This window comes from Bidens hawaiensis, unplaced genomic scaffold (genome assembly GCF_021521415.1).
Source record: "Bidens hawaiensis isolate Kalapana, Puna unplaced genomic scaffold, B.hawaiensis_p1.1 tig00033889_1, whole genome shotgun sequence".
In the NCBI taxonomy this organism is placed as follows: domain Eukaryota; kingdom Viridiplantae; phylum Streptophyta; class Magnoliopsida; order Asterales; family Asteraceae; genus Bidens; species Bidens hawaiensis.
Genome location: NW_027495844.1, coordinates 60,622 through 86,702, shown reverse-complemented (window position 1 = coordinate 86,702; position 26,081 = coordinate 60,622). Strand labels below are relative to the sequence as shown.

Genomic DNA, 26,081 nt, shown 5'->3' with positions numbered 1-26,081 from the left:
TGTAACCAGTCAGAACTTCAATAGGATGACCATTGAAGTATCTATGAAGTTTGCGCGACGCGTGTGTTAGTGACAAAACTAACTTTTCCATGATGGAATAGCGCGTCTCAGGGTCTGTCAGCACCCGACTCACATAGTATATTGGCGTTTGGATCCCCTTGCGATCCACCAATAATACTGCGCCGATGGCGCGGTCTCCAGCCGACAAGTACAATGTTAGGGTTTCGCCAGGAAGTGGAGCTGTGAGCGCGGGCAGCTTTATGAGACATTCTTTTATCTCACTGAAAGCTTGCTCAGCCTCAGGCGTCCACTTGAATTGGCTCTTCTTCAAGCAGTTCCTCAAAGTGTTAACGAATGGAGTAGATTTGGTGGCGTGGTTCGCTAGGAACCTGTTGATTGACACCAATCTACCATTCAGCTTCTGAACCTCTTTCATGGTGGATGGTGAAGGCATGTCAAGGATGGCTTCCACCTTTTCAGGGTTCACCTCGAAACCATCCTTGGTGACCATTACACCAAGAAATTTCCCCTCTTCCGCGCCGAAAGTACATTTGCTCGGGTTGAGCTTCATGTTAACTTCCGTTAGGCGCTGAAGAGTTTCCTCGATGTCTTTGAGCATTTGTCTCTCCTCCCTGCTCTTGATCACCAAATCATCAACGTAGACTTCTAGATTTCTTCCGATTTGTTCACTGAAAACCGAATCCATAAGTCTCTGATAGGTGGCGCCCGCATTCTTTAAACCAAAGGGCATTTTTGTGTAACAAAAAACACCCTTGTCGGTTCTGAAGGCAGTCTTGTCTTCGTCTTGTGGTGCCATTTGAATCTGGTGATAGCCTTTGTAGGCATCCAGGAAACATTTGAGCTTGAATGGCGCCACGGAGTCCACCTTTGCGTCGATGTTTGGGAGGGGGTAACAGTCTTTCGGACATGCTTTGTTGAGGTCCTTGAAGTCAATACACATCCTCCATGACCCGTTGCTCTTCTTTACCATCACAGGATTGGCTACCCACGTCTGGTATCGGATCGGGCGGATGATGTTTGCGCGCAACAGGTCCTCAACTTGCTCATTCATGGCCTTCGCCTTTTCATCCCCCATGATTCTCTTTTTCTGAGCAATTGGCTCCACCGACTTGAACGTGTTAAGAGAATGTTGCGCCAAGTCTCGCGGGACCCCAGTCATATCGGAGTGTTGCCATGCGAAGACCGACGTGTATTTTGTGAGCAACCTTTTCATTCTCAATCTCGTTTCGTCTGAAATGGTAGCGCCAATTGTGACCGTTTGCTCTGGGAATTTTGGGTTTAAAATCCACTTCTCTGGCGCATTGTCCGCCATTGGAAGTTTCATTCTCCCTTCCCGCGGCGTCCTTGTCACTGCGCACAAATGATCGCGGTAAACAAATGTTACGCCTGTTGGTGTAGGGAACCCCAATGCGCCGTGCGCTGGCGACGGTATAGCATTAAATTGGGCAATCGTTCCCCTACCCAGGATCATATTGTGGCATGACGTGGTGGGCAAGACCAAGAAGTTGACAACTTCGGCTCGCTTGTGCTCATCATCCCCCATAGTTAGTTCAAACTGAATCTGACCTAGGGGATGGATGATTTCATTTGAAACACCACAGATTGGTGCGTTCACAATTTCAAGCCGCGCTTGGTCTGCCGGGTCTAACTTTCTGAAACATTGCTCATACATAATGTCATATTCGCTTCCAGTGTCCACCAGGACTTTTGACACTTCGTAATGAGCAATGTGTGTGGTGATGACGAGAGGACTGCTTATTGAAGGGCCTCCCCTGATTCTTGGGAAGATAACTTGCTGCTCGCGCCAATCTCCTTTGATTTGCGCGCTTCTCTTTTTTGACGTCTGCCCTTGTCGTCCCCCCTCAGCCACACAGATTCTTTTGTATTTCTTGCTGGCAGAGGCTCCTTCCGGTTGCTCATCTTCTATTCTTGGGTTTTTCACCAAGTGAGCCAGCCTGCCTGATTTTACATCCTTCTCGATCGCATCCTTTAAATGATGGCATGCGTCGGTGTTGTGGCCCAGGGACCTGTGAAATTCACAATATTTGCCACTGTTTTGCGGTCCCTTGTAGTGTAGTTGTTTGGGGGGCTTGAATTGGACATTCTCAGTACTTAACACCTGTGAAGGTGTTTTAGTGAGGGAAGTCCATATTCTTGGCAGAGGTCTGCTAGGATCTCTGCCGCCCTCCCTCTTGTCACCCTCCCCGCGATTACGAACATCTTTTTGGGGCTGGGGTGAGCTTGGTTGCGCTTGCTTTTCTGCGGAAGAAAAACTTGTTGGCTGCAACCTGGACCATACAGAGTTCTGTTTGGCCCTCTTCTCTTTGCTGCGCGGTGATTCAGCCTGATGCGTTCTTTCTCTTGCCCTATCTTGGGCAATCTGTTTCTCATTTCTCGCGAAAACTCACGATGCCTCCATTAACTTGGCCCACGTGGTGGGCATGCTATCTTTGCTTACGAGAGCTCGGCGGAGTTGATCACTGCGCGCGCCTTGTATAAAGGCCACGCGCAGGAGTTGTTCGGTTATACCTCCAATTGCCAGGGACTCCTGATTGAACCGAGTGATGTAATCTTCAATCGTTTCATCATTCCTGCGTACGCAGTGCATGATGTCATCAGGATCGCGCGTGTGCCTGCGCTGCTGTACGAAGTGGGCTTGGAACTTTTCTAATAGCTCCTCGAACCCATCAATTTGCCCAGTCGGCAAGCTCTCGAACCATACCCGCGCCGCGCCCGTGAGGCAGCGAGCAAACATATGACACCATGTTGGCATCGTCCAGCTCTCTAGGTTTCCCGTGTTGTAAAAACCTTGCAAGAAATCGTCTGGATCTGTCGTGCCGTCATATTTACCCAAACCACTTGGCATCTTGGTCTTGTGCTGGATGGGAGCCTGCGCGTTGCGCGCAGTGAACTTTGAATGTTTCACCAAGATGGCTGGTCTGTAGGGTGTGGTTACGTCCACTTGCCCTCTGACCGGTGGGCTGTACGGCATGTGGAGATCCAGATCGGCTCTGGCTCCAGGCGCCATGTTCACAGGCGCGCGGAGCTGTGAGCCTCCTGCATGAGTATCCCGCGTCTTCCTCATGCTATGCACTTCTTCATCACTGAACTCAGTGTGTGCAGTGTGAACAGAATGTCCCTCTTCCGGCGCGCGCGGCCTTTTTGTAGTCTGCTTATCAAACGCTTGCCTTTGTGTTTGGTCGGCTAGCTTTTTCTGTTTGATCATTTCATTGTACTTTTCCATTAGACGTCGCTGCTCGTTTATGAGCCATTCATTCGGATCATTTGTTTCTTCTTCTGGACCCATTGGTCCTTTCTGTTTCGCGCCGGCGAGATTTTGTAACGTGAGATCGTCTGGAGGAGTTTCAGTCTGGCCGTGAGGGGTTGTGACGAAGGGACGGTTACTGGTGGTACGCGTAGAATCACGCGGAACCCTCAGAAACTGTTGTCCGTCGTTAACACCCTCACGTTCAATATCCTCCAGAGCTTGATCAACGTTACGAATGCCAGAAACCATGGTGAAAGATTTTTTTTTAACAGATCTGATGAGATCTGGTTGCCGTTTGTAACAGTGGATGGCGCCAATGAAGAAACGTGGATCTACTCACTGGTAGCAGATCTACTTTCCTCGGGTTTTGATTGTACTATTTCACCGATGGTTCTTCTGGATCTGTGTTCTTCCACCTACAAAATGAACAACGCCGTTAACTTACCCCTCAGAAAGGGACAGAGGGGTCCTCTTTGGGGTAACCCTCCGGCGTGAGAATAAGTATATGTAGGAGAAGATAATAATGTGAGAGTAAGGGAATCTGGAGAGTATTGCTTAATAGCTGAATACTGTATGATTGTGTGACTGTGTTTTTGTGTCTCTTTCCTTGTGGAGTTGATGCTGTATTTATAGTGCTAGGGTTTCCACTGATTGAGCTGGGACCAAATTAGGGTTTTGTTGGCCTCCTCCAATCGATTTGCGCCACGTGTCCTTGGAGACACCTGGTGCTTTTTCATTGGTTATAATCACGTGGTAACCCATGAGTCATGCTGAGCTGTCCACCTTTCATTTAGCAGCTGTCAACAACAGCATATCCTCATTCCTTAAAAAGATGCCTTCTGGAAGGTTGTCTGACGTGCACAATCAAGGTTGCCCTAATCCTGATTTGGATAAGGACGAGGTTGATTATGTGCATGTGTGATATTCGCTCATCCTGAGGATGCGCGAGGTCTTCTCTTTATTCTCACGCGCAGATATTTCATGCGCAGATGTGATATGCACAAGCATGTAATACACGTCACGCGCGGATGCCCCACGCGCAGCTGCGCCATGCGCAACTGTGATATGGGTGGGCATGTATGATGCGCGAGTATGTGATATGCGCCGCGCGCGGAAGCGCCACGCACGATGTGATATGCATAAGCATATATGATGCGTGAGCATGTGATACGCGCGAGCATATGTGATGCATGAGCATATGTGATGCTTGAGCATATGTGATATGTGCAAGCATGTGATGCTTGAGCATATGCGATATGCGCTGTGCGCATAAGTTTTGGCTTTGTGCTTTGATAATATCTTTGATTTCTAATGTCTTGTATATATCTTGTGGGTTGACCCGCCCCGCTCGATGTTGAGGCGGGTACATACCTCTTCAGCCACCTTATTGAAAATAACAATTTCACTTTTGACTTCAAAAATAATATTGTTTGTGTATAATAAATTTACAATTTCTATTTTATTATTTTATTGAAAATGGTATAAATCGTTTCGAAACAAACATAAATGAAAATCCATAGTTGAAGCAATTAACTACTTTTTCATTATCGTATCACATTATTATCAGAAAGCATTATTTAGTAAATGAGTCGTACTATACTTTTGAATTATTAAAATCCAATTTACCTTAAACAGAAAAAAAACCGAATTCTTTGCTTTGATTTTCTTTTTCGTAAACTGAGCACCCATATCCAAAGGATTCAATGAAACACAATTGTTCTTCCTTTGGTCACATTCTCTAAGATCTAGAACCCCAGCTAGATAGAAGTTAATTATCATAAAACATTGATCTTCACATTTATGCTTACAAACCAGAAACTGAAACAGAAAATCGATCCGGTTCAAGAAAGAGTGGTACTATAGCCACTGTTGTGCAACCATGTTTGAGCATGGGGTGGGGCTGCTGGTTGTCTCATGTTAAATCTATGTTGTGCGAATCCTGATGATGCTGCAGCAGTACTGTTCGCATACATATGTACATTGTTGTTGTTGTTGTTGTTGTTGTTGTTGTTGTTGTTGTTGTTCCACTCGTTTCCTCCTGCAAGCATCACGCTGCTCGACCACTGAGTCTACAAATATTTCATAAGAAATTAAACTTATTAAATCAATGCTGGATAATAGCAAACAAGAAAGTTAAGATTAATGAGTCATCACTCACTTGGTGATTCAAAGAACTGAGGAGCGGTTGGCGTGGCATATGAAACGTACGTGGGTCAACCGCTCTTGTTTGATGATCATATCCGCGTGAGTCATAGTTAACTTCGTGTGATCCAGCGGATTGAAGGTGTGTCTGATTTAGGAGCTGCAATGTCTCTGTCTCATTATACCTTTCCCTTCGACTCCCTCCAAATGCCTAAAGTTACATAATAAATATGAGAAGAGGTTTTCAAGCTTGTGCTCAAAAACTTATAACAAGCTAAAATTTGAGATGAAAAAGAAAAATAATTTTCAAAAATATATTTTTTATTTGTATATGATGAAGATAGCAATAAAATGAATATTTTTTTTTCATATATACATTTAAAAAAAACTTGATGGTACTTTCTTTTCGCTATAAAATTAGGATTTTTATGGCACCTGTTTAACTTGAGCGAACCAAACAAGCGAGCTCATCTTGGCACGAAAGTTTTTGAAAAAAAACTAACCTAGACTCGTTTATTTACGAGCTCATTTCAAGCTTTTCCACATGATCTCGAGTTGCGAGGTATTTGAACAATACTACTCACAAAAATTATTTGAATAAAACAAATAATTAAAGCATACCGCAGGTCGAAATCCAACATCACGATTATGTTGCCTATTCGGGGCCGAATTATGACCTAAGCTCAAATCAAGGTTGTGATCCGAAGACGCGTTCTTACCATGATCGTTACTATTCGAACACTCTACATTAAAGCAATAATCTTTTTAATCCACAAACGAAAATATTGAAAAATACAAAATACATAGAATAAAATGAGTTGCATTATACCAGTGTTATTGGACTCATTTTCATAAACCGCGGGATCAAAATTTGTGACAGCATCCTTTCCATTGTACTTGATGGCAGCCTTATCATACGCCCTAAGTAGAATATATTTTCATTCAAGCCCTTATAAAATGAACATATGACACACCAGTCCTTTAAAAAAATTAAAAGTACTCATATTTACCTGGCAGCTTCAACTTCAGTATCAAAGAGACCTAGATACACATACCTATAGAGCCAAAAATAGAAAAATATCTAAGTGTATGTTTTGAATAGGGTGTGTTGAAGTGACTTAACTTGACGAAACGAATACAAGTAGGTGGATAGGTGCAGCCATAGCCCGCTGGTAGCTACTAGCCAGCTTTATATATAAATGGAAAAACAAGTACATATTCTTTATAGGGTTGGTTTTTAAATAATTTTCTGGTTATCATTTATTAACTTGTCTTTAAAAGACAAGATAGTTCTAGATTTTGCTATTTCAAATGTTAATTTTATATAATAATAATAACGAACACCCACACTTTAGTAAGAAAGTTTAACAACTTTAAATCTCTTAAAAAACATTCTGAAAATATGAATACCCTTTTTTTTTATTTTTGCAAGCATTACATTTTTTATACATCACTTTCTAAACCATTTTCTTGCACAATATATCATTTTTTTTTCTAAATTTTGTTAAGGCCAACTTTTTGTGTACACACAATTTTTAAACTTTGAAAATTTTTTGGTAACCAAAATGAGATTAGATAAATCCCAGTTTTTGATTATATTATACAACTTGCTTTCAAGTAGTTATATTAATTTTAAATGATAAACAAGTTGCAAGAATTAATTAAAGAGATGGAAGAAGCTAGATGAAGATGATGAATAGAAAGTAAGTAGTTACTTTTTGCCTAAGAATTGGCCCATTCTTGCTTCCCATCTACCGCATTTGTGTAAAGTAACACCTCTATATTTTGAACTCCCTCTTGGAAACCCTGTACTTTGTCTCCTTAGTACATGCACAAATTCCTCCTTGGTCAGATTGTTCATCTGTTAAATTAATGTTGTTTTCCAAACAACAAAAGTCAGAACAAAAACAAATTATAACACAAGTTGCAGCTTTTCTTCACATGGTGTGTTCTTACTTCAAACAACAAAACCCTCTAAAACACTTTTGTTGAAGTTTTTTTTTTTTTTTGACTTAATCAAGAGTAATATATATTTGTGGCCATGTGTTTGTGTTTTCCTTTAAAACACCAACAACAAAACATGTTTCAAGATAAGCCAACAAATGATCACTGTTCAAGATAAGGTATACTATATATAAAACACACACTAGCTTGAGGTGAAAACACACAGTGACTTAACAACTTTATATATAAGTATAACAACCACCTGTTTCAAATCGTCTTCATAATCTTGTATGCCGAAATTTATGTCGGCTTCTAATCCCCGGAACTTGATAGCTGCCCTATCGTATGCACTGCAAAATCACAAACCCTAATTAAGGAACATATTGTTTATATAAAAATAAATTAAACTTAAAATAATAAAATTAACCAAAAAGGAAAATAAAGGGTTTTGATTGTCCCCTCACCGTGCAGCTGCATGTGCAGTGTCGAATCCACCTGCGTTTTACCACAAAGATATAATTAATATCCAGTAAATATATATTTTTTCCATTAAATTTGGAGAAATTAATTCAAACAAAATGAAATAACATACCGAGATACACCTGTTTCCCACAGTCCCTAAATCATGAAAATAAATTTTAATTAGAAAAAAAGTAGTTTTTATTTAATAATTAATAAAAAATTAGGGAAAAGTTAACGTAACAATTAAATTAACGTGTTAACTATACGAATTAACTACACTACACTATAATTACTATATGTTATATATAATTACATTACTTGATTCGTACAGTTAACACGTTAATTTAATTCGTATTTGATCGCGACTTTAAATAATTAATACTAAGCAAAAGAGGAAAACAAAATATAATTAATAAAATAAACCATATATGTGATTCCCATCGGCCGGTTCGACGGTAAAAGGTGACTCCACGATACTGTGAGCTTCTAGAACGGGGCCCACGGCGGCTTTTCTTCAGTGGCTGGGGGGCCTCCGGAGCTACGGCGGCGTTCCCAACAAACCCACCCAGTTGAACACCGCCCCACTGAGCCGGAGCTGCGAAATAATTAGTACAGCCAGTTACCACCGGAGTATTCGTGGGACCCACTTGATCATCAACCGGAAAGAACTGATGGGTCACCGGCAGCAGCTGATCACCACCAAATAATAATAATCCGCTGCTCCGTTTTCTTGTAACGGAGTCATCATCGTCGGATGAGGTGGAGTTTGAACCGGCTGATCGAACCGTTTTGCCTTTACTTTTGTTTTCATTTTCAGAATAACAATCGTCTGAATCTTCGTGTTCGGTTCTTGGATCCGGTAAGCCGTTTAGATCCCACATTTTTCCGGTCAAAAAACACAAAGTGTATCTATTTGTTTGATATATATATATGTAGATAATAGTTGTTTTTGTTTAGAAAGAAGAAGTGTTGGGAAGAAAAAGAAACCTAGGATTCATAAAGATAAATATATAGAAAGATGGTGGTTATAGAGAGATGGATACATGTATGTGTATCTATCTATGAAAGTATAGATTGTGGTTTGGAGCTAGAGTGGGGTTGAGTTATGGTTTATCAGCAGCTTCTCGTGATCACTAGATCTTGTCTAAAATTCTCTGTCAATTTATATACACCTACCTTCTCTCTCTATATGTATATATATAGATGTCTATATATATAGATGTCTATCTATCATATCATACATGTGTGTGTGATTTGGGTTAATTCATTTGAAATCTAGCTACCTTGTAATTTTCTAATTAGACTCACATAGTTACACTTCCATTGTGTGTGATTGAAATGATGTTCAAGGAAACAGGGAAGGGGGGCTAAATATATTTGTTACAGAACTGATCTCATTAATAAGAGAGATGATATGTACTTTTAGACATTTATGTAATTTTTTTAATTCACATTGAAAAATAATCATACATCTAGAAAGTCTTGTATAATATTTAAGTTGCATTTAAATGAATAAAGGAATTTGGAGGATAAAGCCGTATACAAATAAATTATAAGGCAACATGTCAACAAATACAAATACAACTTTTCAAAGTTTGATACAATTATATAAATGATTTTTTAAGTTAGGTACGTTTTAGAAAGGGATAATGTAAAAACTTTGAAAAAAGCAGTATTAAAGAAAACTATTATTATTATTATTATTATTATTATTATCAAGTTTTTAAAACTATACATTTATTAAGATATAAACTTTGAGAAGGTTTGTACGCCTTTAATCAAGATAAATCAATAACTACGAAGAATATGATGGCATGTGAAATCAATTTATATGAGTTATAAAGCTCGAAAGCAATAGGTTTTTTGTCGTCGTTGAATTTTATGTCGTCGTTGAATTTTATGTAATTCAATAAACTTTTCTAATGTAATTCAATAAACTTTTCTAATGTAAATAAAATTTTATTCATAATTTTAAAAGAATGTATTGTAAAATTAATTACTTTTTACCCCTTAATTTTAGTATAATATTGTTGTGGTTTAATTAAAAAAATAAACTTTTAAGTGTGTTGAAATTAGGGCCTATAACGGTACTTCATGAATATTATAAAAAAACTGGATGTGTTTATCGGTTAACCCCTTAACGTATGACGACTCTCTATAGCTTTTTTATATTATTTTAAACACAACACACAATATGTGTGCTTGTAAATTGATGTGTAATTTTTGCTATTCGATCTAGTCCAGTTTTGCTGTATTTCAATTACTTTATTTATGTGCTTTTTTTTCTTCAATTCGTAACGTTCAGACATTAAAAATCCTTTGTCCTGGATTTCACCTATACATATAAGTACGTGTGTGTACCGATAATGGATGGCTATTTTTATTTTGGTTTATTGGATTTAAATAAACCAAACTTTGGTCAATTGGCCAATATTAATCCCAACTTAACAATTGGCCCATGTTAATCCCAACTTTTACTGTGTTGGCTGTCAACGAACATTTTCCTAACGGAGTCTAACTCCGTTAATTTTTGCTTACGTGGCTGCTTATGTGACACAAAATAACATTAATATTTTAAAAACACTCTTTTAACACATATATTAAAGTTCATGGAACATTTGTAAAAATTATCCATCACCATCTAACATCTTATACCACCACCACACCATTACTACCAGTCTACCACCACCACATCAAGCTACCATCACCTCACCATTATCACCGCCATCACTACATAAGCATGGCCACCACACCATTCTATTCGGAAAAATCAGAGTATGTGGATCTGAACGAAATTTGAACATTGACAGAAATTTGATCGGAACAAAATAAATATGTTTTGTAGAGTTATTCTGCCGTCGTACAATTCGTAACACATTGTTTTCTTATACAAACCCGTTGGAAAACTTAATCATGGCCGGAAAAACGAAAATGACCGGAAAAAGTAGTTAGGCCACCAGAACAACAATTTTCTTCACCGGAGAAATCTGTTACAGTCGGAACTCGATGTGTTATTACTAAATCAGAAAATGACACTAATATGGCTTGCCGAAAACGCGTCCTCAGAATGGCCTCACCGGAATATCCAGTTTCTTGCCGGAAAGAAAAACGGTTACGAGATCAATTAACACTCTACAAATCATCAAACAATTCTGATCATGCTCACATCCATGGCATGAACGTCGCCGGAAATTTCTGTTGTTACAGCGAAAAATATGGTTACCTTGCCGGAAAACCGTTTCAAGCCGAAAATCTTGCCGGAATCGTCAAAAACATCACCGGAAAATATGGTAGCCTGATGTGGTAGTGGTGGTAATGGTGTGGTGGTGGTATAAGATGTTAGAGAATGATGATGGTGATGGGTAATTTTTATAAATGGTCTATGAACTTTGATATATATGTTAAAAGAGTGTTTTTAAAAAATTAATGTTTTTTTGCGCCACATAAGCAGCCACGTAAGCAAAAATTAACGGAGTTAGACTCCGTTAGGAAAAGGTTCGTTGACAGCCAATACAATGAAAGTTGGGATTAATGTGAGCCAATTCTTAAGTTAGGATTAATATTGGCCAATTGACCAAAGTTTGGATTATTTAAATCCAATAAACTTATTGTTTTTAATTAAAAGGGATGCTCTACGTACAACAGGAAGTATATATGTTTCATTGGTATTCTATCAAGTATTGGGAAAGCTTCACTTGGTGGGGTACGTCACTTACGTATGTTTTCTTCTTTTATCAGTTTAGGTATATATAATAATTGTAAGCATTTCGATTAAGGAAACATGATAGAACACTAGACACTGATTTACATTCATTGATGGAACTAAATGGGAACTAGATAGGATCTAAAAGGAATTTGATATCTATGTTAAAACGTTGCTATCGAGATTAACAAACATTTTAGCATCTTCTAATTTTTACTCATATGGGATGCGTTGAGGGCACGTTTAACTTCACTCACATCTTATAATTGTTTCTCGGTCGAGTAAAATGCAATTTTAAACGTCTTTCCCATTTAGTTGTATTCTTTAAATTAATTATCATAAAACTGTTCTGGGAGTGATGGTAATTTTGTTCCATCAATGACATCATGGGACCGATACCTAAGATGCCAACACAAAGGAGGATCGATGGTATTTAAAGATGGTGGCTTCTTTTGTTTGTGGTATGCAACGTCTTAGTGGTGGGCATGGTTTAAGTGACGATGACACTTATGAATCTATAATCTATATAAACGAGACATAAAAATCCAACGTGTCGCGATGTGGTCGCCCCCCCCTTTTTTTGGAGTCACCAGATTTGCTTGATTTTTAAATGGAGGCTTCTCATGTATTTGACCTGAATTCATGTGTATGAAGCTTACCAAACCCAGATATTCGTTAAACGGGTTACATCTCATTAAATTTAAAATTATTCTCACCAAATTATTGATGTAAAAATCATATAAAATAGGATATACTAAAAATTAATATCTTATTTATTTTAAAAAAGATATCTATATTATTTAAATTAAAAAACTAATTTTATAGTCAAAAAAATAAACGGGTTTTGAGTCTCATCAAATCATAAGTATATTATTAACTTTCATAAATATTATTTATAATTATTTGTAATTAAAAAAACCAATTTTATAGTAAAAAAATAAACGGGTCTTGGGTCTCATCAAAACCATTTAGCTTTTAAACCGGGTTATAACATCTCATTTATTTGTGAAACAATTTATCATCAAACCATAAGTATATTATGAACTTTCATACAATAAAAAATATTAATTCAAAAAATAAATAAATATTAGAACAAACAATATAAAACAACTATAATATATATAAACGAAAACATAAAAATCCTAAGTGTCGCGATGTGGTTGTTCCCCCTTTTTTTGAAGTCACCATATTTGCTTGATTTTTGAATGAAGGCTTCTCATGCATTTGACCCGAATTAATGGGTATGAGTCTTACCAAACCCAGATATTCCTTATAGCTTTAATTAAACCGGGTTATAACATCTCATTTATTTGTTAAACAATTTATCATCAAACCATAAGTATATTATTAACTTTCATACAATAAAAAAAATATAAATTCAAAAAATAAATAAATATTAGAACAAACAATATAAAATAACCCCCGTAATACGGGGGATAAAAACTAGTTTAGTTTATAAATTTTAAGTTTCTTATATGTAGTAGCTCATAAACTGACATAATGGTTTTACTTGTAGGGCTGTTAATCGGGCACTTGTTCGAGACACGATTAAACTTGTCAATAAAAAAGTACAGCATGTAATATTTTAAAAATTATAAATAATTAAAATTAGTAGCCTAAACTCCATCGTTTCTTCTTATCACGTGAAACTTAAAGCTATATTATAGACATATATGGTTTATAAATAGTTGAACGAGTTGTATTCATGTTTAATATCTATGTTAATTAAGTGTGTCATCTCAAACATGTTTAATACAATAAGACATGTTTTGTCAGCCCTACTTAATGGACAGTTGGATAAAGATGAGCCACGTAGTGCATCTTGCCCGTAAAAGTCTAATAATTGCGTAACTTTAAAGAATAATGAAACAATATCCACTTATATGTCATCTAAATATTACGCCTGCTTGGAAATATCAAAATTAAATTGCCTATAAAACTTTGAAGAACGCATATGTTGCGCCGAACATGTAAAAGTCGAATAATTGCATAATTTTGAAAAGTAATAATGTGATCTCGAACATTAAATTTCATCTGAATACGTTAAATCTTTACAAATAATTAAATAGGTTTACTTTGTTAGGGCAAATAGGTCGTTTGTCTAAAAGAGAGAGAAAAACGTTTACATGATATTATGAGATTCTCTAAAAATGTTATGATACAAGACAACAAATAATAACATTCGGGTCGAATACACATGTGCATGGATTCAAACGTAAATGACAATTACTATGCACACTATGCGTCAATATATATCAACCAGTACTCTAACGGGCAAAACACTCGGAGAACCAATGTATTGTGTGTGTATGGTAGTGGAAACATCTCAGGGAAAACAAATCAGATATCCTGCTAAGCTGTCTTGAAAACTATTTTGTATAATAACAAATTTTTTTTTAACCTGTCAAAGGTTCACCGACATATTTTCAAACATTTCAGGTAACTAAGCTTAAGCGGCAAATACGGTGATTAGGCGCCATACCGGATGATAGTCAAGCATGTACAGATGGCCCCGTTTTGATAAATGAAATCCTTGTATTTTCATAAAGTTAAAAAGATATTATATAACAACATTTGGATATTTGGTTCTAAAAATTTTTCAATGTAAATTAATATTTTAATTTAAAAGTCTTCAGCTAAAATAAACGTTATACTCAGATTATCAACCTACACGGTAGCATACTTACAATGGAATATAACATACCACACACTAACATAAAAATAACCTTCTTAGTAAACTAAACCCCTACACAATTATATACTCAAAAAACCTTGTGAGAGAAAACAAAAAATAATGACTACACATGCATACTTATCTCCACAATCTGCCTACAAAACTGCTTTGGCGTACATCCTTCAAACAAAAAAAATACATATACCACATGATCAAACTGTTTACTTACAATTATTGTCCATACGCAAAACAAACCCAATATAATCTATTGTTTACTATATTAATGTACAAATATACAATCACAAAAGGTACAAGCATTGTAAACCACAATATTTATTCCTACATTGTTACATAACAAATCATACATTTTTAAGCAGTAAGTCCTACACTCGAAAACATAAACTACCAACAACTAAATAATCACAAACAAAAAATCTTTTTAGATGATATGTTTATAATCGCATACATCCACCATATACAGTAACTATATTCACACCTATCACCAAAACAAATACGAAATCATTCTGGTATATACAATGGTTTCATTACCCGCATAACATACCAAGATCCCCTACACAACAAACCATATTACCCTACAAAACCAACCAACTTCCCTACATCAGTACACCACTAAAAAATGTTGCCTACACCACAAATAATATATCAGAGATGATGTGTGAGATTGCTTAAACAAACACAAAAAAGTTGAATCACCATGTTCAATTATTACGTAACTGAAGTATGAAATCTTGAAAAATACCCAATTTTGAGCATGCCAGAAAGAAGATGACTAGTGTTGCACGGATAATGTAGGTATTCAGACTTTTAATTAGTGTTACACATTCAATTAAATAAAAAAAAAGATAAATCGATCAACAACATTACACAAACCTTCACAAATCGTGGCCTACTACACCGGCAACTTCAAATACAATTAGGGTTCAAGCAATAAACACCCTATTATATAAACTTGATGATTAATCTTCAATAGCCTCAACGAAGATTGCTCAAATCAGGAACCAATTTGTGAAGATTGTGTTGTGGTTTGTTATTTTAGAAATTTTTGGCGATAAATGAAGACGGGAATGAACGAACACAAGGATTCTCATTGACAAATATGGAGTTCTATGTTTACCACAATAACAAAATTACAAGATAATCGTTCTTTATTAAAAGACATTAAAAACAGTTACCAATAATTATAAAAATGCAACGATCAATGTAGACCATAGATCAACATTAATCAAGGATTATAATTCACTTCTCGCATTAAAATGACTTCTCTATAAACCATCTCTTATATATATATATATGTGTGTGTGTAAATTTATCCGTTCATATTAATACAGATATTTATATATTTTTTAATAAATAAACATATATGTTTACTTAACGATTTTATTAATTTCCTCCCGTTTAATACATAGGTTAGTAACATAATATATGTTACAGTTATTAGAGCATTCCCAACCCATCCCTTAAAATTATGTGAGGAGGGTTCGTAAATTATAGGGTGAGGTTGTGAGTGGTTGTGAGAGTAAATTATAGGGTGGAGAGAGAAAATGTAGTGATTTTTTATAAATTTGGGGAAAAGGTAGTGATTTTTTGTAAATTATAGGGTGGAGAGAGAAAACTGTAATGAAAAAGATATAAAAAATATTATTTAATTGAATATGAGAGAGAAATATAGTGTTTTTTAGTGCAATTATATGATATATATGAATATAGGGATAGGGAACGGGATGAGAATGCTCTTAGAAAGCTAGAATATTGAAAAGGGGGCACAATAAAATAATAATAATAATAATATGTGTGCAGAATTGAAGATGTCCAGGAAAGGAAAGAGACAAGACGAGCAGTAGAAAGATGACATTTTATTTAATTTCCTTATTTAGGCTACTGTATAATTATTATCAGTCATTCACTTTCGAGTTTCAACATCACTCTTCCTTTTTACACTTTTGTCCTTTCCATTTCTGTCCGGACTTATAATATTAAGTTTTTTTTTTTAAATCAAACAGAAAAATAATTTAATATAAAATTATTTTACAAAAAAATCATTAGGGAAAATTCCCAAAATGATCCAAAACAAGAGAGGAAAAAAAATCCTAATTATGTCAAGATTCCCAAAACAACCCAATAAATATGTACTGGGGCGACGCATTGGGAAAATAAACGACGAGATTTAAAAACCAATCAAAAGTTGACATCTGGAAAGAATCTGACACACCAGACGAGATTTTTAAAAATCTCGTCTGTTCCGACCAAATTTTATACTTAACTCACTTTTAAAAAACCGTCTCGGTTTTTTTATGTTTCTCGCCTGGTCTATTCATATTAATTATTTCTTGAAAAAAGAGCTTTCTGAATCTCGTCTTTCAAAACGCATTTATATTGAATTTCGTCTTCCAAGTTCATATTCCTAAATTTCTTATCTGGTGGTTATAAAACTTTAAATATCGTCTGGACCGATAGGATTTTTCGTATTCCGTCTTGACCGACAATGTCTTTTATTATTCCGTCTAATCCGATGGTATTTTTAATTATGTTTAAGGTAGACCCCACTTTTCTAAATTAAACTATCATCTTCATCTTCATGTTTCATCTTCATGTTCTTCCATTTTATCTTCAACTTCTTCAAGTATTTATCTAGTTAGGTTTCAATTAGGTTTTATGGAATTTGATAATATTGTTGTTTGTTATGGTGGTAAATGGCAAAACAATGATGATGGAAGCTGTGAATATGTTCCAACAAGCTGTAAACGGGGAGGTGTCAATCTTGATTCAAACATCAACCATTCGAAGTTGTCGTGTTTACTTGAAGCTAGGTTTAAGGAAATTTTGAGCTAAAACTATTATGAGATTGATGGATCGTTTATAGAAATTTCGATATAAATATAAGAAGATATAATAAGAGAATAAAATAGGATTTGAACTTAAAAGATAAGAAACTTGGGAATATGAACTTGGAAGACGAAATTCAATCTAAATGCGTCTTGAAAGACGAGATTCAGAAAGCTCTTTTTTCAAGAAGTAATTAATATGAACGGACCAGACGAGAAACATAAAAAAAACCGTCTGGATAGACGGTTTTTAAAAAAGCGAGTTAAGTATAAAATTTGGTCGGAACATACGAGATTTTTAAAAATCTCGTCTGGTGTGTCAGATTCTTTCCATATGTCAACTTTTAATTGGTTTTTAAATCTCGTCGTTTATTTTCCCAATGCGTCGCCCCAGTACATATTTATTGGGTTGTTTTGAAAATCTTGACATGATTAGATTTTTTTTTATTTTCTCTCTCTTGTTTTGGATCATTTTAGGAATTTTCCCAAGTCGTTCTCTATACACTTTTCTCAACTCACAATCAATCACTTATATATTATTAAAAAATTATACGGTGTAACAATGAACCCCAATTTAACTTAACCATATAATATTTTATCTCTGCTCTAATCACAACAACTTATAATCATACAATATAATTTACAAAACAACTCATAAAAATATAAAAAAATAGGCCAAGAATGCTCTTAACAGTAACATTTTCTCACTTATTCTCTTTGTAACCACACCCTAAATTATTAAAGGGAAAATTCTCAAAATAGTCCATTTATAGAATGTGGTTTCAATTTTGTCCCTCTAAATTCAAGTTTCCAACTTTGTTCTTTTGGTATCTCGTCGCCGGCGATATGTTAGCGAACACCGACGATGTGTTAACATAACATAGGGTTGACGATGCGTTATGTTGCTAACATAGGGTAGCAGCGATGCGTTAATGTTTAAAGTAGGGGTTCCTCGATGCGTTAGTGGATAACACATCGCTTCTACCCTATGTTAGCAATATAAACGCATCGTCAACCCTATGTTATGTTAACACATCGTCGGTGTTCGCTAACATGTCGCCGACGACGATGTACGTTTATGTTGCTAACATAGGGCAGCAGCGATGCGTTAATGTTTTTTAAACATTAACGCATCGCTGCTACCCTATGTTAGCAACGTAACGCATTGTCAACCCTTTGTTATGTTAATACATCGTCAGTGTTCGCTAACATGTCACCGGCGACGAGATACCAAAGGGACAAAGTTGGAAACTTGAATGTGGGGGGACAAACTTGAAACAACACTCTATAAATGGGCTATTTTAGGAATTTTCTCAATTAAAAGCCACTCACAATACATAGGGGAAGCGGTGTGAATGCTCTTAAATACCTCTCAATGGGAGCACAATGTAATCCGAAAGAATGTGTATTGTTTTTTATTTAGTCAATTAATCAAAAAGTGTGTTGGTTTTAGTTCAAGATGATTTACATATACTTCAAAATTTGTTGTTTTTAAATACCGGGTTGAGTCTTGGCATTATGCTGTCTAGTTCAGAATATGGAATTTTTTCATACAATTATGCTATAATTTACCACTATAGCGGAAATTGTGTTGTTTTATCGATGGTACCATTATAATAGTAAAATAACACATATTTCACTATAATGACAAACCAACACAATTTGACATAGCGAACAATGAAGAAAAAAGTGTTATCTAGAAAAAAATATAGAAGTACTATACTCAAAATAAATATAGAAGAAGTTTTTCTTTTTATGATCTAGTTATTATTAAATAGGAAAATTGGAAATAAATAATTTTACATTTTGTGTATTTGTCGATAATATTCTATATTTAAATATTTCTGTCAATGATCCAACCTTTCGATTACTTTTCTCTCAATGAACCTCCCATAAAACACTTAATGACGTTAATCATTAAGTTTTTTTTTTCTAAATTCTAAACATATGTTTAGGATTTTGATTGGAAGAATGATACAAGTCGACTGATATAAAACTTATCTCGCAACTGAGATTCAAGTGGATTGTTTTTGTTAATTGAAAATTCAAACACCCGAATTGAAATATTGTTTCGTCGTTTGGATCACCGTTTCGTGACAAGGTTTTACATTAGTCAACTCGTATCATTTTTCATATTAAAAGCCCTAAAATATCGGTTTGAAATTCGGGAAAAAAACTTAACGATGTTAGGTGTTTAAAGGAGGTTCATTGAGAGAAAATAGTCGAAATGTTAGACTATTGACAAGGATTTTTAAAGATAGAATTATTATCGAACAATACATAAAAGATATAATTATATTTTTTCAATATGCTTATTAAATAACGTTATCTAGACAAGTTATGAATGGCTTCTTCATAGAACCACACCATGCGTACAGATCTGTACACATGCATATAAAGGAATCAATTCAATAGTTTTTTTCCATTTTACTTGTGTTAATCAAATTAGAAGTCATTTTTTCTTGTGAGGATTTTTAAACAAACTCACATTGTTTAACTTATATTGTTTAATCACAAAAATTAAAAAGTAAATATAAACATTATAAAAGGAATCAGTTAAATAGTTTTCCTTCCAATTTAATTTTTTAAACGGTTTTTTTCGAATTTAATTAGGTTTCCTATCATCCTATCGCGTCAGTCATTTCTTGCAAGATTCTAAGGACATATGTATCGTCACCTTTTATTTTTCTTAGTCTTCTTAATTCCTTTGTCTCTCTTCCTTGTTAGGTTATGGGTATTTGAAGAGGTAGGTCCCAGCAGAGCCCAGTTGGACCCGCAAGACTCACCTTGAACAGGGACGTCTGCGCAATGACCAACTGCTCCAGCAGGACCCACCATGCTCAAAGAACCTTACGCGCAGTACGCCAGCTGTACCCGCAGGGAAAGCCTCCCAATGGTGAAGTACCCCGCCTGTTTCCGCAGCTGCGGATACAAGCCATCAGGAAAGGCTACCCGCACTAACAGCAAGGCTACACGCACAAGGCATTCGTTACTTCAGTAGTCACATGAAGGAATGAGCAAGGCGGGAATACTCCCGCCTAAATGAGCCAGTCCGTATGCTTCTGGAAGGTCTTTCGTACTATACCTACTAAGGTATGGGCGGAACAGACAATTTGACCAGAGCAGCCCATGAACTAATCACAGGGTGACAGCTCACCGACAACAATACGAGGAGGAGCACCCTCTAGTACTGTTTGTCACTATTAGCCGCTGCCTACTCACCAACCCTTACGATGGGACGTGCGCAGCCTACAGTTGGTGGAACAGTGAGTAGCCGGCATGAAAGGAACAGTATACAGCCGACCTTATTACTGTTGGCCGTAACCTATCCACCAACCAGCATGGCCTGTGCGTAGTCCACTGTTGGTAGAACAGGAATACTATTCAGCCGGATGTACCTGCTTGGAAACCTACCTTCGGCTATAAATACTCCAATACCTTGGAATGGTAATGACATCATCTGATATCTCAATCTTATCTAGCAATCTCTTAATATACACTTATATTCAGAGCAATCTAGTCTGATTCTCACGCCGGAGGGTGGTCACAAGGAGGAACCCCCCCCTTCTCAGTGACGAACTTACGGTGTCTGTTTTGCAGGTCCCCTGAAGAACAACCTTCTCTGCTGGACCTCATCCGTGGGAAACATTACTTAACCCCCAGATTATCTATAATCTGCCCGTGGGTTCACTTAGTGTTTCTTCATTGGCGCCATCCGTGCATAAAAGCTAGAACTAATTTAGTTTTTTGAAAATTTCTGAAGAAATGGTTAACGTTACTCCGGTCCCAAGGCCAGTAACCGACCAAGAAACCCCGGTAACCACAACCCCAGCAACTGGGGGGAACACCGGCGGTTATACAAATCTTACGAACACTACCCCGACTAACCAAGCCGGGGCAAGTGCAGTAAATATCCCACCGGGGTTCACTGACGCCCAGTTGGAAAAACGAACGAGGGCCCCTCGCCAAACACTAGATCAAGTGAAGGCGTGGGCTGAAGCACGTCAGAGAGAGTTCCAAGATGAATTGGATGAACGCTTGCGTTCAGTTCAACAGGCTGACGAATTCGGCAGTACTCGCCAACAGCTCAATATGAACAGCGAGTGCGAGTACTCAGACGAGGAGAGAGAAGAATCCGATACCGACGCAAACCCTCGCATAAGGCGAAAGGGAAGCGTAAGGAAACGGACTTCCAGCCGAAAAGGAATTTTGGGGAAGCTTTTAAACCAACGAATGCGGAGAGAAACCCGCGTGACTTCTCCAAAACCTTTAGGCCAACTGCTACAAATGCAGGAAAGTCAAAGTTCGCGAGGGACATTGCGGAAGCAATCGCCCCGAGAAGTGCCAAACAAATGTCCAACATTGGCACTTATGATGGTCTATCCGACCCGGACGACCACTTGAACAGATTCATTGCGGGGGCAACCGTCAGTAACTGGACGGAGCCCACGTGGTGTTATATGTTCCAGATGACCCTGGTTGGAGCGGCCAGGGCATGGTTCGATCGTTTACCGGTCCACCACATATATGACTGGGCGGACTTTCAGAACAAGTTCAGCCAGCACTTCAGCCAACAGAGGAAATATACTGAAGAACAGTGGACGATCCTCAACTGCGTTAGAGAGGAGGATGAATCTTTGTTAGACTTCATCACCCGCTTCAACTCCAAAAAACTAAGTCTCGGCAACATAAGTGAAGATCTTGTTCGCGCCGCTTTCATCCAAGGCGCCGAATACCCGGAGCTTATCCGCACATTGACGGGTAAGGATGGCATGCCATCAACATGGGATGCCATCATGACGGCGGCCAAGCGCTTTGCCGAGACGGAGAAGCAACCGGGAAGGGATCTTCCCCAGAGTACACACCTCTACACGCAGAGGACAAGAGAGAACAATGTCCGGATCGCCCGGCAGAACAAAAAGAGGAAGCTAGGTATCTGGCAGTCAAGGGTAAACTTTGACACCTCATCCAGCTCTCACCCTCTTGTTGGCGGAAGAAATCACGCACACCCTTCAAGCCAAAAGCACCGGTGGACGCCACTCACCAAAAGCGTCACGGAGATATTTGCCACTGAAAAGCTACCGTGGCCAAAAGCTCCAATGATCCGGCAGCGACCTAATGCGGATCAGAGCAAATCCTGTGACTTCCACGGGACAAAAGGTCATGGTACGGAAGAGTGTACATCCTTGAAGGATATTGTTGAAGCATTCGTCAAGGATGGAAGACTGGCACACCTGGTGGCATCAATCAAGAAGGGAGGACGGAATGACAACCGGTACCGAGGCAACGGACGGAAGCCCGTTGACATCAGCATCAACATGGTTCATGGTAATATCAGAGGAAGAAAAAGGCGAACGATGGAACCATGTGCGTGGAAGGAAGCTGAGGTGCGCTTCCCGCGAGTGCCAGGAGGACCCAGAAGGAAGCTGGGGCACTACATCGCCTCCCGCACTCTTGCTGACAACGGCGCCTCGTCAACGGTGATGTACAGGCAGTTCTTCGACAAGCTAGATGACGAAGACAAGGAACGCCTGGAAACGATCTGCGCCTCGATGGAAGGGTTTGATGGCAGCACAAACACCCCCTTGGGTATCCTATCTTTCCCCGTCACTCTTACGGATGGGAAACACTCCCGCACAGAAGATGTGGACTTTGTCGTGATGAGGAAGCCACACCATACATACGACATCCTCTTCGGGAGAGACGGGATGGCAAGGTTCAACGCCGTGGTATCCTCAGTCCACGGCATGATGGGATGGCCAACAGCTGAGGGTGTAGCGATAATCACCGGCATTCCCCAGGTATGGATCGCATCTGTCTCATCTAAACCCAAACCAAAGATGGCTAAACCAACCATCACCGAACCAGAAAGATGGGCCTTCAACGGCAAGTACCCTGACCAGGCCGTCACCATTGGCCCAACAATTGTTGATCCCACACGCACCTTACTTAAGCGCTTATTACAAAAGAACGCTGACATCTTCGCGTGGACACCAGCTGACATGACTGGTGTACCCCGAAGTAAGGCAGAGCATAAGCTCAAATGCGATCCGGCTGTTACGCCGATCGTACAAAAGCGCAGAGTAATGGGGCCAGAACAAACTAACGCGTGTAGAACCCAAGTCAAGGAACTCCTTGACGCAGGCATCTTACGCGTTAGTAGATATCAAACTTGGGTTGCAAATCCCGTTATGGTACCGAAGAATGACAAACAATGGCGCATGTGCATAGATTTCAAGGATTTGAACAAAGCATGCCCCAAAGATTGTTATCCGTTACCTGAAATTGATCTTAAGGTGGATTCGTGGGCACCATTCCGCCTTAAATGCTTCCTGGACGCGTATAAGGGGTACCATCAAATCCACATGGCCGTTGATGATCAGGACAAAACCGCTTTTCGGACGCCCGATGGCACATTTTGTTATCAAATGATGCCATTCGGACTTAAGAATGCCTGGTCCACATACCAACGCCTGATGGACAAAGAGTTTCATTCCCAAATTGGGAGGAACTTGGAAGTCTACATGGATGACTTGGTCATCAAAAGCCCTGACCCAGAAGCGATGCTGAAAGACATCGAAGAAACTTTCAGCACGCTCAGGAAGATAAACATGAAGCTCAACCCGAGCAAGTGTGCCTTTGGAATGGGAGAAGGGAAGTTCTTGGGGGTCATCGTCACTAAAGATGGCTTCAGAGCGAACCCTGAAAAGGTCGAAGTCATTATCAAAATGGAATCACCTACTACCATCAAACAGGCTCAGACACTGAATGGACGACTAGTGGCACTTAATCGCTTTTTGGCAAACCACGCGGATAAGTCGTTTCCATTCGTGTCAACATTGAGAAACTGTTTAAAGAAAACGCACTTCCGCTGGACACCAGAAGCGGAAGCAGCTTTTCAGGAGATTCGGTCACGCTTGATCGAACTCCCAACGCTGACAGCACCAAAAGCGGGAGAGGAGTTAATCCTATACCTTTCCGCAACTGATAGAGCAACCGGGGCAGTCCTGCTAGTAGAACGAAAAGGCATCCAGATGCCAATCTATTACGTCAGCTGTATCCTAACAGACGTAGAAACTCGGTACTCTACCCTCGAAAAATTAGTCTTAGCACTTATACACGCTTCACGCAGGTTAAGACGATATTTCCAGGGTCACCCAATCACCATTCTCTCCAACTTCAAACTTGCAAACGTTCTAGGCAAACCCGAGTTATCGGGACGCCTAGCCAAATGGGCAATTGAGTTGGGGGAATACGCGATAAAGTATAAGCCAAGACCAGCCATAAAAGGCCAGGTTCTGGCCGACTTTATTGCAGAAGTGCCTGCATCGCGGGAAAAAGAGTGCCAGGAAGAGGCTCAACCCTCTCCAGCACAAGACATCAATGATGTCTGGCGACTCCACACTGATGGGGCAGCCAATAACGAGGGTTCAGGCGCAGGGCTAAAGCTAACCAACCCAGCGGGCCAAGAATACACTTACGCTATTCGATTGGATTTTCCAAGTACGAATAACGAAGCCGAGTATGAGGCATTCCTGGCTGGGCTGAGAATTGCGCGTAAGATGGGAGTGAAAAACTTGGAAGCCCACGTGGATTCCATGTTAGTAGCCAATCAAATCAACGGGACGTACACGGCCGTGAACGACACAATGGCCCTGTACCTCGCACAAGCAAAATCCCTTATGCGCGATTTCAATGACTGCAAAGTCATACACGTTAAGCGAAGTGAAAACAAATCTGCGGATGCGTTAAGCAAGCTTGCATCATTAGCCTTCATCCACTTAGGAAAGGATATCCGCATTGAACTCCTCGAGACACCATCGGTCCCGCACAAGGAAATTTGTGTCATCCAAACCGGCACGGAAACGTGGATGACACCAATAATAAAATACCTTGCGGCAGGTACACTACCGGAGTCCAAAACACAGGCAAGAAAACTACGCTGTAAAGCACTGAATTATCAACTCATCGATGACATCCTTTACAGACGTAACTTTCTTGGCCCACTCTTAAGATGCGTGGACAACCAAGATGCTGACTACCTCCTAAGGGAAGTACACGAAGGCATCTGTGGAGTACACGCAGGTCCCCGCGCTGTTGTAGCCAAGCTAAACAACGCGGGATACTTTTGGCCGGGGATGCATACGGATGCACTGGCATACATCAAAAAATGCAGGTCTTGCCAGCTTTACGCAACCAACACGCACCGCCCGAAGAATGAACTTGTTCCAGTCACTTCTTCATGGCCATTTCAGAAGTGGGCCATCGATGTGACAGGCCCATTTCCTACAGCAGCAGGAAATGTTCAGTTCCTAGTGGTAGCCATCGACTACTTCACCAAGTGGATAGAAGCAAAACCTTTAGCCCAAACAACCGCGAAACATATCAAAAAATTTATTTGGGAATTTATTATTTGTCGTTTTGGACTTCCACAGAATTTGGTGAGCGATAACGGCACCAACTTTGCTGACAAGAAGCTACAGCAGTGGCTGAAAGAACTTCAAATCACCCACACCTTTACCTCTGTGGCACACCCGCAAGGTAATGGTGAGGTGGAAAGAGCAAATAAGAGCATCGTCGAAGGCATAAAGAAAAGACTCTTGGAACACAGATCCGGCTGGGTGGACGAGCTTCCACACGTCCTTTGGGCAAACAGAACACTGAAGAAGGCCAGTACGGGAGAAACCCCGTTCAGTCTCACTTATGGCACTGAAGCCATGGTCCCGGTCGAAATTGGTTTACCCTCACCAAGGGTCTTGATTCAGCCAGAAGACAATGATGCGGAAAGACGGTTGGACCTTATGCTAACCGAGGAACGCAGAGACTTAGCCGCAGTGCGTGAAGAGAACTACAAGCGACAAATGCAAAAGTACTACAACACGCGGGTAAAACTCTGCAACTTCAATGAAGGAGACTACATACTGCGTAACAACGAGGCTTCGAACCAAGAACGCCCAGGAAAGCTGGCCCCGGTCTGGGAAGGGCCATACATTATCAAAGAAGTCCTGGGAAAAGGCGCATACC

At 39.0% G+C, this 26,081-nt stretch overlaps 1 protein-coding gene across 2 annotated transcripts; it reads right to left on the bottom strand.

Moving 5' to 3' along the window:
• Window positions 1-4,964: 4,964 nt before the first annotated feature.
• On the bottom strand, window positions 4,965-8,773 carry LOC143585556 (floral homeotic protein APETALA 2-like). Of its 2 annotated transcripts, XM_077067315.1 has the most exons (11): window positions 8,261-8,773; window positions 7,968-7,993; window positions 7,840-7,870; window positions 7,638-7,725; window positions 7,147-7,292; window positions 6,442-6,486; window positions 6,261-6,352; window positions 6,053-6,174; window positions 5,448-5,642; window positions 5,314-5,358; window positions 4,965-5,277 (listed from the first exon to the last, which is right to left on the bottom strand). In XM_077067315.1, exons 1-11 carry the CDS (start codon window positions 8,716-8,718, stop codon window positions 5,131-5,133), a joined length of 1,395 nt encoding a protein of 464 aa, XP_076923430.1. In that variant the 5' UTR covers window positions 8,719-8,773; the 3' UTR covers window positions 4,965-5,130. The 2 variants fall into 2 exon arrangements, with proteins under 2 accessions (XP_076923430.1, XP_076923429.1); XM_077067314.1 differs by having other exon boundaries at window positions 4,965-5,358.
• Between the last annotated feature and the right edge of the window lie 17,308 nt (window positions 8,774-26,081).

Excerpts from the sequence above, each read along its gene's own strand:
- LOC143585556 (XM_077067314.1), bottom strand. The coding sequence starts at position 8,718 with ATGTGGGATCTAAACGGCTTACCGGATCCAAGAACCGAACACGAAGAT. Across the intron at positions 7,994-8,260 it reads CGATGGGAATCACATATATG|GGACTGTGGGAAACAGGTGT; the intron begins GTTTATTTTATT and ends TTCATGATTTAG. Across the intron at positions 7,293-7,637 it reads ATGAAGACGATTTGAAACAG|ATGAACAATCTGACCAAGGA; the intron begins GTGGTTGTTATA and ends TTAATTTAACAG.